This window comes from Argiope bruennichi, chromosome 6 (assembly GCF_947563725.1).
Source record: "Argiope bruennichi chromosome 6, qqArgBrue1.1, whole genome shotgun sequence".
Taxonomy (NCBI): Eukaryota; Metazoa; Arthropoda; class Arachnida; order Araneae; family Araneidae; genus Argiope; species Argiope bruennichi.
The window spans coordinates 77,517,015-77,530,124 of NC_079156.1; the positions used below are offsets into that span (position 1 = coordinate 77,517,015).

General features: G+C 27.0%; 1 protein-coding gene across 1 annotated transcript in view; it reads left to right on the top strand.

Annotated features, from left to right (window-relative positions):
• The first annotated feature begins 203 nt into the window (after nucleotides 1-203).
• Nucleotides 204-13,110, top strand: part of LOC129972508 (T-box transcription factor TBX10-like) — a 103,066-nt gene continuing 90,159 nt past the window's right edge. The window contains exons 1-2 of the mRNA XM_056086663.1: nucleotides 204-395; nucleotides 12,031-12,301. Coding sequence (XP_055942638.1) covers nucleotides 254-395; nucleotides 12,031-12,301 — 413 coding nt within the window. The 5' untranslated portion in view covers nucleotides 204-253. The remainder of the gene's footprint in view (nucleotides 396-12,030; nucleotides 12,302-13,110) is intronic.

A 13,110-nucleotide genomic window follows, 5' to 3' on the forward strand; every position in this document is an offset into this window, starting at 1 on the left:
CTTGCCACCTATCATAGATTACCTGAGACGTAAAGCCAATCTCTCTGCTTCAATTACAGAAGCGTCGTAAACGACCAATTGCAGTGCAAAAGGTAGGCAATGGCGAAGTTTTAAGGCGGTCTTTTAGAATAGGCGGAGTTTTTGACTCCACCCTCTTTTGCCGTTATCCTCGTGTAGCCAGAGGCTACAGTTTAGAATGGATGTCAACGGCTTAGGGTTGGGCCGCAGTAATCCGTTTAGCATCGATTCCCTCATGTCGGAGCACACAAGTGAATACATGCCGCAGATGATGTCTGTGGGGGGCCAGCGGCCCCTGAGTTCTGTGGACTGTTGTTATGATTGGCAAACGGTCACTACTAATTGTTACACAGGAAATACCATGAAAGATATGGAAGGTAAGAAACATATTTTTTTTAATAAAATATTTATTTTATTGTAATTTACTTTAAAATCAGAACAATTTTTGAGAAGAACTAATTTCCGAGTTATAAAGATTTTTGTTTAACCATTTTTATAAGATGTAAAGACTTTTACTTGACATTTAAAATGATTATTTAATTTATGTTCGAATAATATAAACATAATCTAATAAGTCTTCGAAGAATTTAATAATATTATACTCTTGTAGTAACAATTTTCTTGAATGGGGCAGGACAGTTATGACATAACTAAACTTTATAAGTTCTACAACACATTTTACATTTGGGACCTTTTTTACAATCCTGGTGACAAAACACCAGTGGTATGGATGTTTCTACGTAACCGTAACATTCTGTTTAGTCCCCTCTCTTTTGCAAGGCTGTAGGTCCCTGATATTTTGCTAATCCTATCACCATGTAAATATTCCACTACAAGACATATTAAGTATCAATATAAAGTGACTATATATATGGCGGCAAATGCATAAGAATTAGAATCTTATGGTGGAAACATTATTTCATTGTATCTATATGTTTATCTACCTCGTGAGAGAAACTTAACGAACTCTTTTTCTTAAATTATATTCATAAAACTCACTAGTTATTTAAATACTATTATATTATTATAATCCATAATATTATTTATTTGCATCCTGTATGAAACTTAAATTTAATGCTTTATGAATGAGTAAATCATAACTATTTGACAATAAATTGTTATGACGATTTGCAGAGTGAATTATAAACAATTGTATTTTTTTAGAATTAAATTATTACTTCGTTATTTAATATTATAACTATTTTTGTATAGAATACAGTGTAAGATTTGACCTATAACAAAAATCCATCAAGTTAAAATAAATTCACAAAAATGTAACGATTGCTAAGTAATTATTTGCAGAACTCTCTATTATACTCACTACAAAATTACAATATTTTAAAAAATAAAGAATAAATTCTTGGTAATAATTTATTTATCATATCAGCATTAATTATAAATTTTCAAAACTGATAAAAGAATAAAATTATAGAATTTATCTTTTTTTTAAGAAAATTTTCAAAGCTGCCAATTTATATACCTTTGTTTTGTTTTTATATACCTTTTTTTTGTTTTATTGCAATAAAAAATATATATATAATACTTGATGCAGCCGTAGTTAGTAGTTTTTTTTTTAAATTATATATATATATATATATATATATATATATGTTTGATTTTAAGCTATGTTATCATTAGTTTTTCGTTCATTTGTTATATATTTATTATTTATATAAGTAATGAATATATATATATATATGTGTGTGTGTGTATGAAAATTGCGGAGAATTTTTTAAAGAATTATTTATTAACAGAATTATTAACAGAAAAATATCCTGTTTTAAAAGGGTGAATTTCACATGTGAAGTTTTTTTCATTGATTTTAAGCTATACAAAAACTTGAGGTAAAAAATTATCTGGAATAAATTCACTAAAAATATAATCAATATTCATGTGAATTAAAACCTTTTTCGGAGATTCATTAAAAGGAATCACTGAAAATAATTTAAGAAAAAAAAGGGGGGGACGCAAAGAAAAATGTTAGAAAGTACATAACTTTTTATTTTTATAAAAGTTTTTGATGTTTGGTTTCTCTCTGTAGAATATAGTTGTAGAAGGTATCTGTAAAATTAAATTCTTGGAACAAATTAACTATATGAATTAACGATACATGCTTAATCGAGGAAACCGTAAACTAATTCTTTCTTTTCTGTTTTCTCCAGTATGTCTTCTCAATTATATATTTGTGTGTGCGTTTTCAGATCATGAGTGTATTCATTTCTGATTTTTAGCTGTCTTAATATATACTTGAAAAATAAGTATATTTTACATCTAACTGATTATTGCTTTTGCAAGTGATTGAAAATAATGTCGTTTTTATAAATATGTAAAAGTAGATAATTCGCTACAAATATATCGAAAAAAAAAAAAAAAAAAAAGTGAAGAAGATAATTCCTAAGATCAGTGGCAGATTTCCAACCAGGCAGAAATAGAGTGGTGCATAGGGCCGGAATCAAGTCGATTAAAAACTTTATTTTCCTGATTGCCAAATAAATAAATTTGCTAAAAAAATAGCAGTTATGTGAATTATTATCAATTATCTATTAGTAAGATATTTTAAGATAATATTAACACTTAATTAAGCATAAATGAGCAAGTTCCTGTATATTTCATTGCTTTCACTTGATTATCAGAATATTTATAAACTGCGAACTTCTGTTTCAATATTATTGTGTATAAACAAAGTTTTCAGGTAATCTGGAATTTTAAAAATAGTGATATATATTTTCACGAAGTTAACAGGTTAAAAAATGAGTGACCTAGAATAAATCATTAACTTTTTTTAAAAAGTGGGGAAATGGGAAACTTAAATTGATAATCTTACTATACGAGCGGTTTCGTAATATGCCCTGTCTGGGTCTGCAAAATACTAAAATTCGCTACTATATGAGATAAGGTATTTTCAATAAATGTATAATTTTAGTCTTCCATAAGTTGAAAGCAGAAATACATTTAAAAAAACATGAAATTAATTTTAAAAATGCAAATTAAATGAATCGGTTTTAATTTTGGAAACAGACACACACATAATCCATTTAAAGAATACATAAAAATTAGTTGCAAATTTCAGAAATTTTTACAGTAAAATATTATCCAAATTAAATCGATATATGACTATGCAAATAAAGCATAGTGATGTAAATGTATAAAATTATTTGCATTTTAAGTAAATGAATATTTAAAATATTTTGTTTATTCATAAGATCTTTATCTTATTAATTATATTTAAGAAAATAAAACATATTGAAATGCTGCGAAGTATCAAAATTAGAACTTCTTTTCTTTGAATATTTATAAATTGATGGAAATAATCTTTATTCTTGTCCTTAAAAATTGATTCAATGCATTTCTCTATCCGAGATGTTGAATTTTATCCTAATAATTTCTAACGATAAATTGCAAATTATTCTACTCGAATTGAAGAATAAAGAATAATTAATATCACTTGAATGCATTTTCGATCAGTGATTTATTAAATAAAATGTCATTATCTGACATTTTGAAAATAATTCAATAAAATATCTTAAAAAGGAAATTTTATTTTAAAATTAAATATGTAAACAACAAAAAATTTTCAACATTTGATCTCAAAAAATAATTATATTATATCGTCATGTATAAAATTTTGCGCTATCAATTGTACATAATTTGTTGAAATTTATTTAAGAAGTGAAAAACTCTGAAAAATTACAAGCTACTAAATCACGCTGTTCTTTTTCGTACGACGATTATACAAAACTTAACTTATGACAACTGCAACAAAAAACATTTTAAAATATGAAGAAAATAATATTACATTTATGATACTTTATTGATAATTTTCTTTCTTTAATATAAAACATTGGATTTTCAGAAGAAAAATATTTTACAAAATATGAAATGCATTTATTATATATGAATTTTAGAAAGCCATTTCTTTTAAGGAAATACAAATTTGGAATAAATAGCTTAAGAAAAAAAATTGAAAAAAAAAAAAAAGTTCTTAGCCAACAAACATAAACCAATTAATATGGAGACAGATAATGGATATTATTATTACATGATGTTAATAGATGGAAAATATTGTATTATGAAAGAAGACGATATATCTCCTATTTCATTCAATTATATTTTTACTTTAATTCAAGAAAATAATAATTTTAAATGCCTTTATAAACATAAAATAATTTTTTGTCTCATAAATAAAATATAAATAACCTTTTATAATGCTCAAATAAATCAAATTTAATTGCATTTCTTTTTTTTATTTCCATCTATAAATCCTTAACTTTTATAACTTGCTTAAATAATAGTTTTCCCATTTATTTTTTTATTCAGTTTGCTTTTTAAAAGGATTATAATTTTCAAATTATTTTGAATTGGCGTGTAATCCTGTTAACAAAATTATATTTTATTTTCAACGTATTTCAAATATATTTCTACTGAATTAAATGTATCTTTAACAATTAAAATTATAAATAATTTCAGAGTATTGGGATATTAAATCGAAAGCAATATATAAATCGATGATTTATTGGAAATTGCAACTTACTATAAATAATTCTTTACAGTAAAATTCTCACATTTACCAATTACATCATGATATTTTTAAATCTTATTTCAATGCGCCCACGAATCTTTACGTTAAATATAAAATGCCAAGTTTTTTTTTTTTTTTTTTTTTTTTTTACTAAAATAACAAAATTCCATATAGACGTACTGTAATAAGCCTCATCTCGTGGCAGCTTATTAATAAATAATCATATAAAAACGATTATATACTTTTAGAATTCATTTCTGAATATTTTAATTGAGACATTGCATTGCAGTTTTCATTTTCACAACTTGTTTATGCGAACAATAATTCCACAGTTATTGCTTATTTTAGTTTATTGTTCAGTTTATTCAATTTAAATTTAAAGTCGAGGAAAAGATTTTTAAGGATCATTAAATAATTTCAGGAAAATCTTGTGAAAGAAAAGTCATGCTTTAAAATATAGCTTCTATAACCCCAGTTTCAGATTATCCAAAATAATTAATCAAGGTTACAGATAATCAAGGTTGTACTATATTTATTGGCACATACGAATACTTATCTATATCTATGAAATACCTATAAAAGAAAATAATTTTCTTTTAAAATTTAGAATCTCAAGCACAAGTATTTTTGAGATTAAATTTTAAGAAAGAATACATTTTTGCTAAAGAAAAATAGCGAATATATCCATTTTCAAGAAGTAAATATTAATTTTGTTTTTAATATGTGAATTTCTTTAGGAAATTTGTTGTACTAATTATTAACAGAAAAGTATTATCAGTTTAATTAATCATTAGTAAAAACAATATTAGAATGTTACTAAATATTATTAGGAAAATATGTGTTTTTAAAAGTGAAACTATTGTCACCGTGAAAGAACGAAATAAGAAAATGTCAACATTCTTTGCTGAGCGTCGACACTCCCTCCGGTGAATGCCATGTGGTAACTACGGGAATGCTGCATTTACCGGAGAATGTCGATCTTTGTCAGATATCGGCCTTTCACTATGACAACAGTCTTTTTTTTTTCTTTTTTCGTGGCACATTGGATCGCCCCTCCCTTCTAATAAATTATAGGTTCTACGGTTTCTATTCATTTGTACGATTTAGCATAAATTCTATATAGATGTTGTTAATTATAACAGAATAAATAACTAATATAAGACCATTTGCAATTTTGTCTGGAAACTCGTACACCATTTTCACTATATGTAAAAATCTTTCTGAAATCGTTTTAAATAATGAATCGCCTGGCTTTAAGAGACAAACCATAGTTTATATTCATATTCCAAGTTCATAAATAAAGCATTGTTAGAATATTACTAAGTATTATTAGGAAAATTTTTGTTTTAAAAGTGAGACTATTGTCCCTGAGAAAGAACGAAATAAGAAAATATCGACATTCTCTGATGAGTTTCGACACTCTCATCCGGCGAATGATATTTACCGGAGTAGTGACTACGTGAATGCTGCAATTCACCGGTGAATGTCGACCTCTGTCAAATATCGGTCTTTAACAGTAACAACTGTTATTTTTTTATGTCTTCTTTTTCAGTGGTTCATCATTACAATTCAACATTTCTACAACTTAGCATAAATTGTATATAAAATGCTGTTATACTTCCTTGCTTTCCTGCGAACAAGATCTCTCCTATCTCATGAAATTTTTTCAAAGAGGATCACAATAATCTATTCAAAGTCAAACTTTCTTAAAATTTCTCTCATCTACCGGAGATTAAGCACACTGACCTGGGATAGGCACTCCGTTAACAACATCGTCGGGAGAAAAACAGAATAAATAATCAATATAAGACCATTTTCAATTTTATCTTGAAACTCGTGCGCAATTTCATTATATGACGAAATCTTCCTGGATTAGCTCCAAATATGAATTGCCAGGCAAACCATAATTTATATTCATATTCCGAGCACTTAAATTATACGTCAAATTAATAGTTTTGAAATCCATATAGCTGGGAAACGGGTTTCAGTTTTAGTTATTGTTTATAAATTATACCTGTTTTGTATATACCAAATTCGATAGAATAGTGTCAAAGACAAATTTCTGCACAGTTAAAAAAACCCTTTTTAAATTATTTTATGCAAACTGCCTTCTGTTGTTTTATTTCCAAACTAATTTTTTTATAGACCATTGAACAAAGTAAATTTGAAATATTTATAACTGTGGAAATTTCAAATTTATTTATTACTATCTAAAGTACAATTTTGCTGCACCATGATATTTATATAAAGAGATAATAAAGATTTTGCAATTTTTATGATGGTATAACAAAGAAAAAAATGCTCAAGAAAATAGGCTTGAAATATCCTTTTCTTAAAAAGTGTTTTAAAATTGTATTTGGCACTAGTGTAATAACTAAGCATTACAACAAGGTAATTATGCTCTTTGTTTATCCAATGGCATTTTGATCTTCCTTAAACTATGAGTAGCCGATGTAAATTAAATTTACGCTTAAATTCAAAGATATAAACTTTTGAGTCGTGCGGGCATTTGCTTTTTTCCCCCTATGCGTCTCAAAATCTGATTACCTTAAATTTAGCTATCTGACATCGAACTAGTCTTGAAAATAATATCATGAGCTTCCAAAGAATTTTATAACCAGCAGTTTTCGAAAATTTCATTTTCCAAATGAGAGAAAAGTTCCCTTTCTGATACTTAGACTGCTTTTCGAACTGTCTTTTTTACGTTTGGCCATTTTTATGACTTGTAACAGTTATATAACTTAGAAATTATAACGAAGACAATATAAATATTGTCGCTTAAATGAAATTTCTGCCTAACTGTTAAGCAGAATAATAAGCGAGAGTATCCAACTGAAGATTCTCTTTCTTATTTATCACGGCTGTTTCATATTTTTTAAATAAATGATAGAATAAAACAGTACATATTAGCTGTTCAAGAATTTTATAAAAAAATAATGGAAACTCCTTCCATTTCCGTAAAATCTCTTTTCTGATTTGTAGATAAATCATCTCCGAAATGAGAGAAAAAAACCCATCTTTTTTGGTAGCTTATTTTATAAATCCTGAAATGATGTAAAAATAGTTAATGTGCTTTAATAATATATTTCAGAAGTATTGAAGTAAAACTTAAAATTTTATTTACTTTTAATTAAAAATCAGATTAAAATTTTGGAAAGCTCTTTCTTAACAAGTAAAATAAATACATGATTTTTTTTTTACCTCGGACATGTCTCATGACGCATATTACAGCCTACTTACATTATCATATTCGATGTTGTACTTCACTATTCTCTCTAGAAAACAAAACGAGTGAAAATATGCAGCATTTTATAAGTTTTTTTTTTTTTTTTTTTTTTTTTTTTCATTCTGTAACTATTTCCCGTGAATCGGATAAAATCTGCTCCGCAGGGCCGGATTATTAAATAGCCAAAGTAGGCAACTGCCTAAGGGCCTCGTAACTTTGGAGGGGGTGGGAGTGCAGGCGGAGGCATAGAATTATTTTTTTCTTTTCATTTTCCAATATTATCAAGGCAATTTAATTATGTTCTTTGATCTTTTATAGAGGTCTGCCAAATGATTTATGCGAAAAATAAAATATCATTTACTATAAAGTATCAGAACACTAATCTTGGGATATGTTTCAAATTCGCTAGCAAATAAATGGAATCCAATTTGTTACCAGTTGGCTAGTTTAGAATCGGATTTAGATATGTAGAGGTCTTTATGTAGTCCTTTCAGAATTTCTCTTTTCACCTTCCAAAATCAAATGTTTTTTTTTTAAAGAAAGATCTTAATTTATTATTTAAATTAGCAATTTTTAAATAACATATTTTTTTTTACAACAAATGGAAATAATAAAACATATATTTGCAGGTCATCAAACTGCTAAAAGTCTTGGCAATTTGTTGTATCAGAATATTTGATTTTATTCAAAAGTTTATATATTTTTCTTGTTATTAAAAATTACTTTTAAAAATATATATACAAGCGATGCATTGGAATCAATTCTTTTGAAATGTATAATAATAAATAAATGTTTTTAATTTTAATTTGCTATTATATTTATTATTTAAAAATTGTTTATATAGAGATAAAGATAAAATAAAAAATATTTTCGAAATTGGGGAAGCGAAAGAGGGACCCCGAATTTTTTTGCATTGCATAACAGACTCTACTAAGCTTAATCAGGCATTGTTACCGGACATTGTCAAGCAAATCATTTATTTAGGTTTTGATTCAGAATACTCACACATAAATTTCAATACTACCTAATTTGATTAAATGACTTAAAAAACACTTCAATATGGTGAAATCTTACTGACTACATTTTGTTACATTGACCATCTAAAAATAAATAAATAAATGTCTGCAGAACAAAGAAAGCTGATGGAAATAGAATAAACAGTAAAAAATAAAATTCATTTAAAAAAAAATTCTACAAAAAATATTTTAAAGGAAAGAACATTTTTTTAATATTAAAGAAAGGCATAATTTATTATAAAAATTTACTGGGTTAAATAATAATTACGTGTATTTTTTCAAATTTATTGTTAAAGAAATTCCTCTAATCGCTCTAGATTTTTTAAGTGCCAAAACCAACGAAGGCAACACTTGAATACAAGGATACTTCTTCCCATGCAAAGTTCAGAACTCACAAATAATTTTGGCGATCTTAATAACTCAATCAATGCCAAAAAGTGAATGCTATCAAAAATGCTCATATTTATTCACTTGATTATTCATTTTAATAATTTGAAAAAGAAAATTTTAATAAAAATTATTTAAAAAAAACTAAAATATACTATCTTTGGAATACTAAATTATTTTCCAAATAATATTAAAATTTTTTTGCTAATGTGCATGTTTTCTGCGCTCTTTTTTTAATATCGAAAAATAAAATGAAAACGCTTATAAATTATTCTCAACAAGGCATTTCCGCATGTTTGTATTATCACATGAACTCTCTAACTGTTATTGCTATCACTACAAAGCTTAAGTAAGAACAAAAATTTAATTTTAAATATCCATCTGGAACATAAATTGACCAAAACTTTCCTCTCTTGCTACAACAACGATATTAAAGTTTGATAAAGCATTGAAAATATTTACTTTTCAGAACAGCAATGAAAATAACTGTATTAAGTTGCTAAAAAAGTATTAAAATGAAAGATGGGAGGGAAAAAAACATCCCTATGAAAATCAAAGTTGAAAAATTGAAAAAAAAAAAAAATGAAAAACGGAAAATTATTATTTTTGCTATATTATTTTGATAACTATTGTTGAAAAATGTTCGTTAATTTGTTTAGATTCGAGTTATTGAAAATATAAATAAAATTTCAAAAAGCTAATTAAAAAGTTTCTTTCTTTTTCAACACACTGATAATTAAATTCGATTGTTTTTACTTTACTGTTAAATTAGCAGATCTCATTTATATAAATAATAATAATACTAATATTAATTAAACGGCCAGCTATGATTATGATTAGGACATGAATTGATATCAAAATCAGTCTAAAATTACTTGTTTATGATTTTGAAAAGATGTATTGGAATTTCATTGTGTAGTGGTGTCGATTAAGTATTAAAAAGATATGCGGGACCTTTAGAAGTTCGTGCTCCCTCCGCGATTTTTAATACCAACTATCATGAAGTATAGTAAAAAATTAACTTTGTTTAAAAATTAATTAAAAGTTAAGAAATAAATATACTGAATTAAACCTATTTTTATCAGTAAACTTTTTATTGGGTTATTTATTCTATGTACTTAGATGTTGAATATTTTTTGTCAATAAAAATTGAGTAGAAAGTGTGAGGACATTTCATGTGAGTAAGCAATTCTTAAACTTTTTCTGTCGTCAATGTTGCAGCTGTTAAAAATTATAATCCTAATCCAAATATTTCATATAAATAAAAAAATTAATGTTAAAGGAAATAATATTACAATTTTCATTGAAGTATTTGAAACCAAACTGAATTTCGTAATTATTATTATTATTATTTTTACTAATTGTAGAGGACCAGATAGAAACTTATGCTACCAACATTTTCCTGATTCGGTATTTAAAATTTGTATATTTATACAGCCAAGATCATTGGGAGACTTATTCACTGATAGGCACAATAAGACAAAGGCTCACATGAATATATACATCATCTTTTGTAGTAATAAAACACGTAACGCCTTTTTTTATTTATTTAACATTTAAAAACATTCCGCATTGCCAGTATAATTTTTTTTTTTTTTTTTTTTTTTTTTTTGTAAAAACAAATATTTTGATTTTTTTTTGCATTAAAGATTTGTTTATTAACAAAATTAAAAACGTTAACAACTTTCTTTTAATGTTAACAACTTAAAGAAAAATTCGTCTTAGATGATCTTCCACTTTGCTCAAACTGTATCGCTTCCAAACTAATAGTTCTGATTCATCAGTGCTCTACAGATATGTAGATATAGTAGCTTGCTTTCTGAATTATAATGGAATAATTCCATCAACAAAAGAGAAAGAATATGACATTAAGCGTTTAGATTTGATATTGAAATTAGTAACTTGTTAATGAAATAAAATTATTCCATATTCTTTTGTTGTATTTTTGATTTAAATTTTACTGAGAGTAATAATTTAAATGAATTAACTAGTTAATTAACTAATTAATTTTAATTAAATTTTTAACTAATGCTTTTATAACTTAAAAAAAATAACCTTATTTCCCCTTAAATAAACATATTCTGTCATTTTAACCAGTATTTCAATCATTCGAAGAAATGGTGATTTCAAAGGCTGAGATTAATCTTGCAATTCTCTTTGTTTAATTCAGTTTAATTGTATTAAATTTCCATTTTATAGCAAAACGAGAATATTTTAGGCCGAATATTGTAATTCTGAACCGGAATCAGACGCCTATGCCAGTCAGTCTGATTACGATTCGGTAAGGTTATAGTATAATGTGATTAAAGAACTGAATTTGATTTATTACTACGATATATCAACGTATAGCTACTTATCATCAGTGATAATATAGGTTACTGGGCATATTGTCGTTTATTTTAGATTTTTTCAGTGATTGTATGAATAGTTTTGACTGATATGCATTTTAAAATAAATAGATGATTGCTTAGTTCTTTTCTTAATTAAATTTAATATTTAAAATTACAATTGTTAAAAATTAAAATAAAATTAGTACGGCAAATTTTTACTCTCCTTAGTATACAACCCAATTAACTCATTGGATAAAACGTCCTGTTAGACGGCCTTCGAAAGTAAATATCGGAATCCTTAGTTTTTTTTTTTTAAAGGCGGGAGTATCTGATTTTAAAACAAAATACTGCACGTATCCTTTGTGCTTTTTACACCAAATTTGGCGATTTTTACATCATAAATCGTGCACGCAAACATAGTTAAAATCCTCAGCTCACTCCGACGACAACTGACCTTGATAATAACCACGAAGGCCGGTTCTTCGTTCCCTATGACCTGCAACTGGATTCATTCATTTTTTTCTTCTGTTGCAGCATGCTTACTGTCAGCTGCCAAGGAGCGGCCTAGCCTCGTGGACACCTACCGAAGTACATACGGCTCCTACCTGTCTGACTGCGACGGGAAGGAAGACGATCTATCTGGGAAGAGCACCTCGCCCGGGGTCGACGGTTCCGAAGGGGATGCCGATGTGAAGAAGCCCCTGCACCCCAAACTGGTGAACGTGAGCGGAACGCTAGAGACCAAGTCACTCTGGGACGAGTTCAATGAATTGGGCACAGAGATGATAGTCACCAAGGCTGGAAGGTGAGTCCTTAACAGTTTATTTCATTTATGTGTAAGCGCCATCTTCAAACTATATAACTTCGTAAAATTTGAAAGGATTTTTTAGAGGACGATTTAGAGAAATAACACATGAATCAGTTTTTCGATCCTTCTTCCTCTTCCCTCTTTCTTTACCCCCGTGATATTTCAATGATTTCAGCTTGTGAAGAATTTTTGGAACTTTTACTATTTTTTTTTAATTCACATTTATGTTATTCGTAAAACTGCTGATACTGTATGATGCACATACTATGCGTGCGTGCGCGTGTGTGTGTCTGAGAGGGGATTGGAGTTGAGAACGGCACGTAATAAAATTTTAAAGGATGTGACTTGAAAAAAATATATCAGGTTTTTGGATGGTAAATTAGAAATTTATTAGATTTGTTAAATTTTTAGATACTTTTTATTTTTATTTTGGGATAAAACTATATATAGGTATTTTTATTCTATTCACGCTGTCTCTATTAATAAGAAAGATGTGTATCTATGTTTCTACGCTCGCGTGTGTTGGCTCTCTGCTGGCAAAACCATTTGACCAACAGCTACAAAATGTTGCACATATATTTCTTGGAAGGTGGGAATGTCCCTCATGCGGCGTTTTTATTGAAATTTTAAACAGAATTTTAATTAAAAATTAAATAAAAAAATGTTAAGTTTCGATTTCGTTAAGCATTTTTTTAAAGTTTCACTTTCCGAAAATATTACTTCACAATAATAAATTTTACCCTGTTGCTAAATTTAAAAATTTATTTATTTAATGGTATAAATTTGAAAGTTCGTAAATTTTTTTT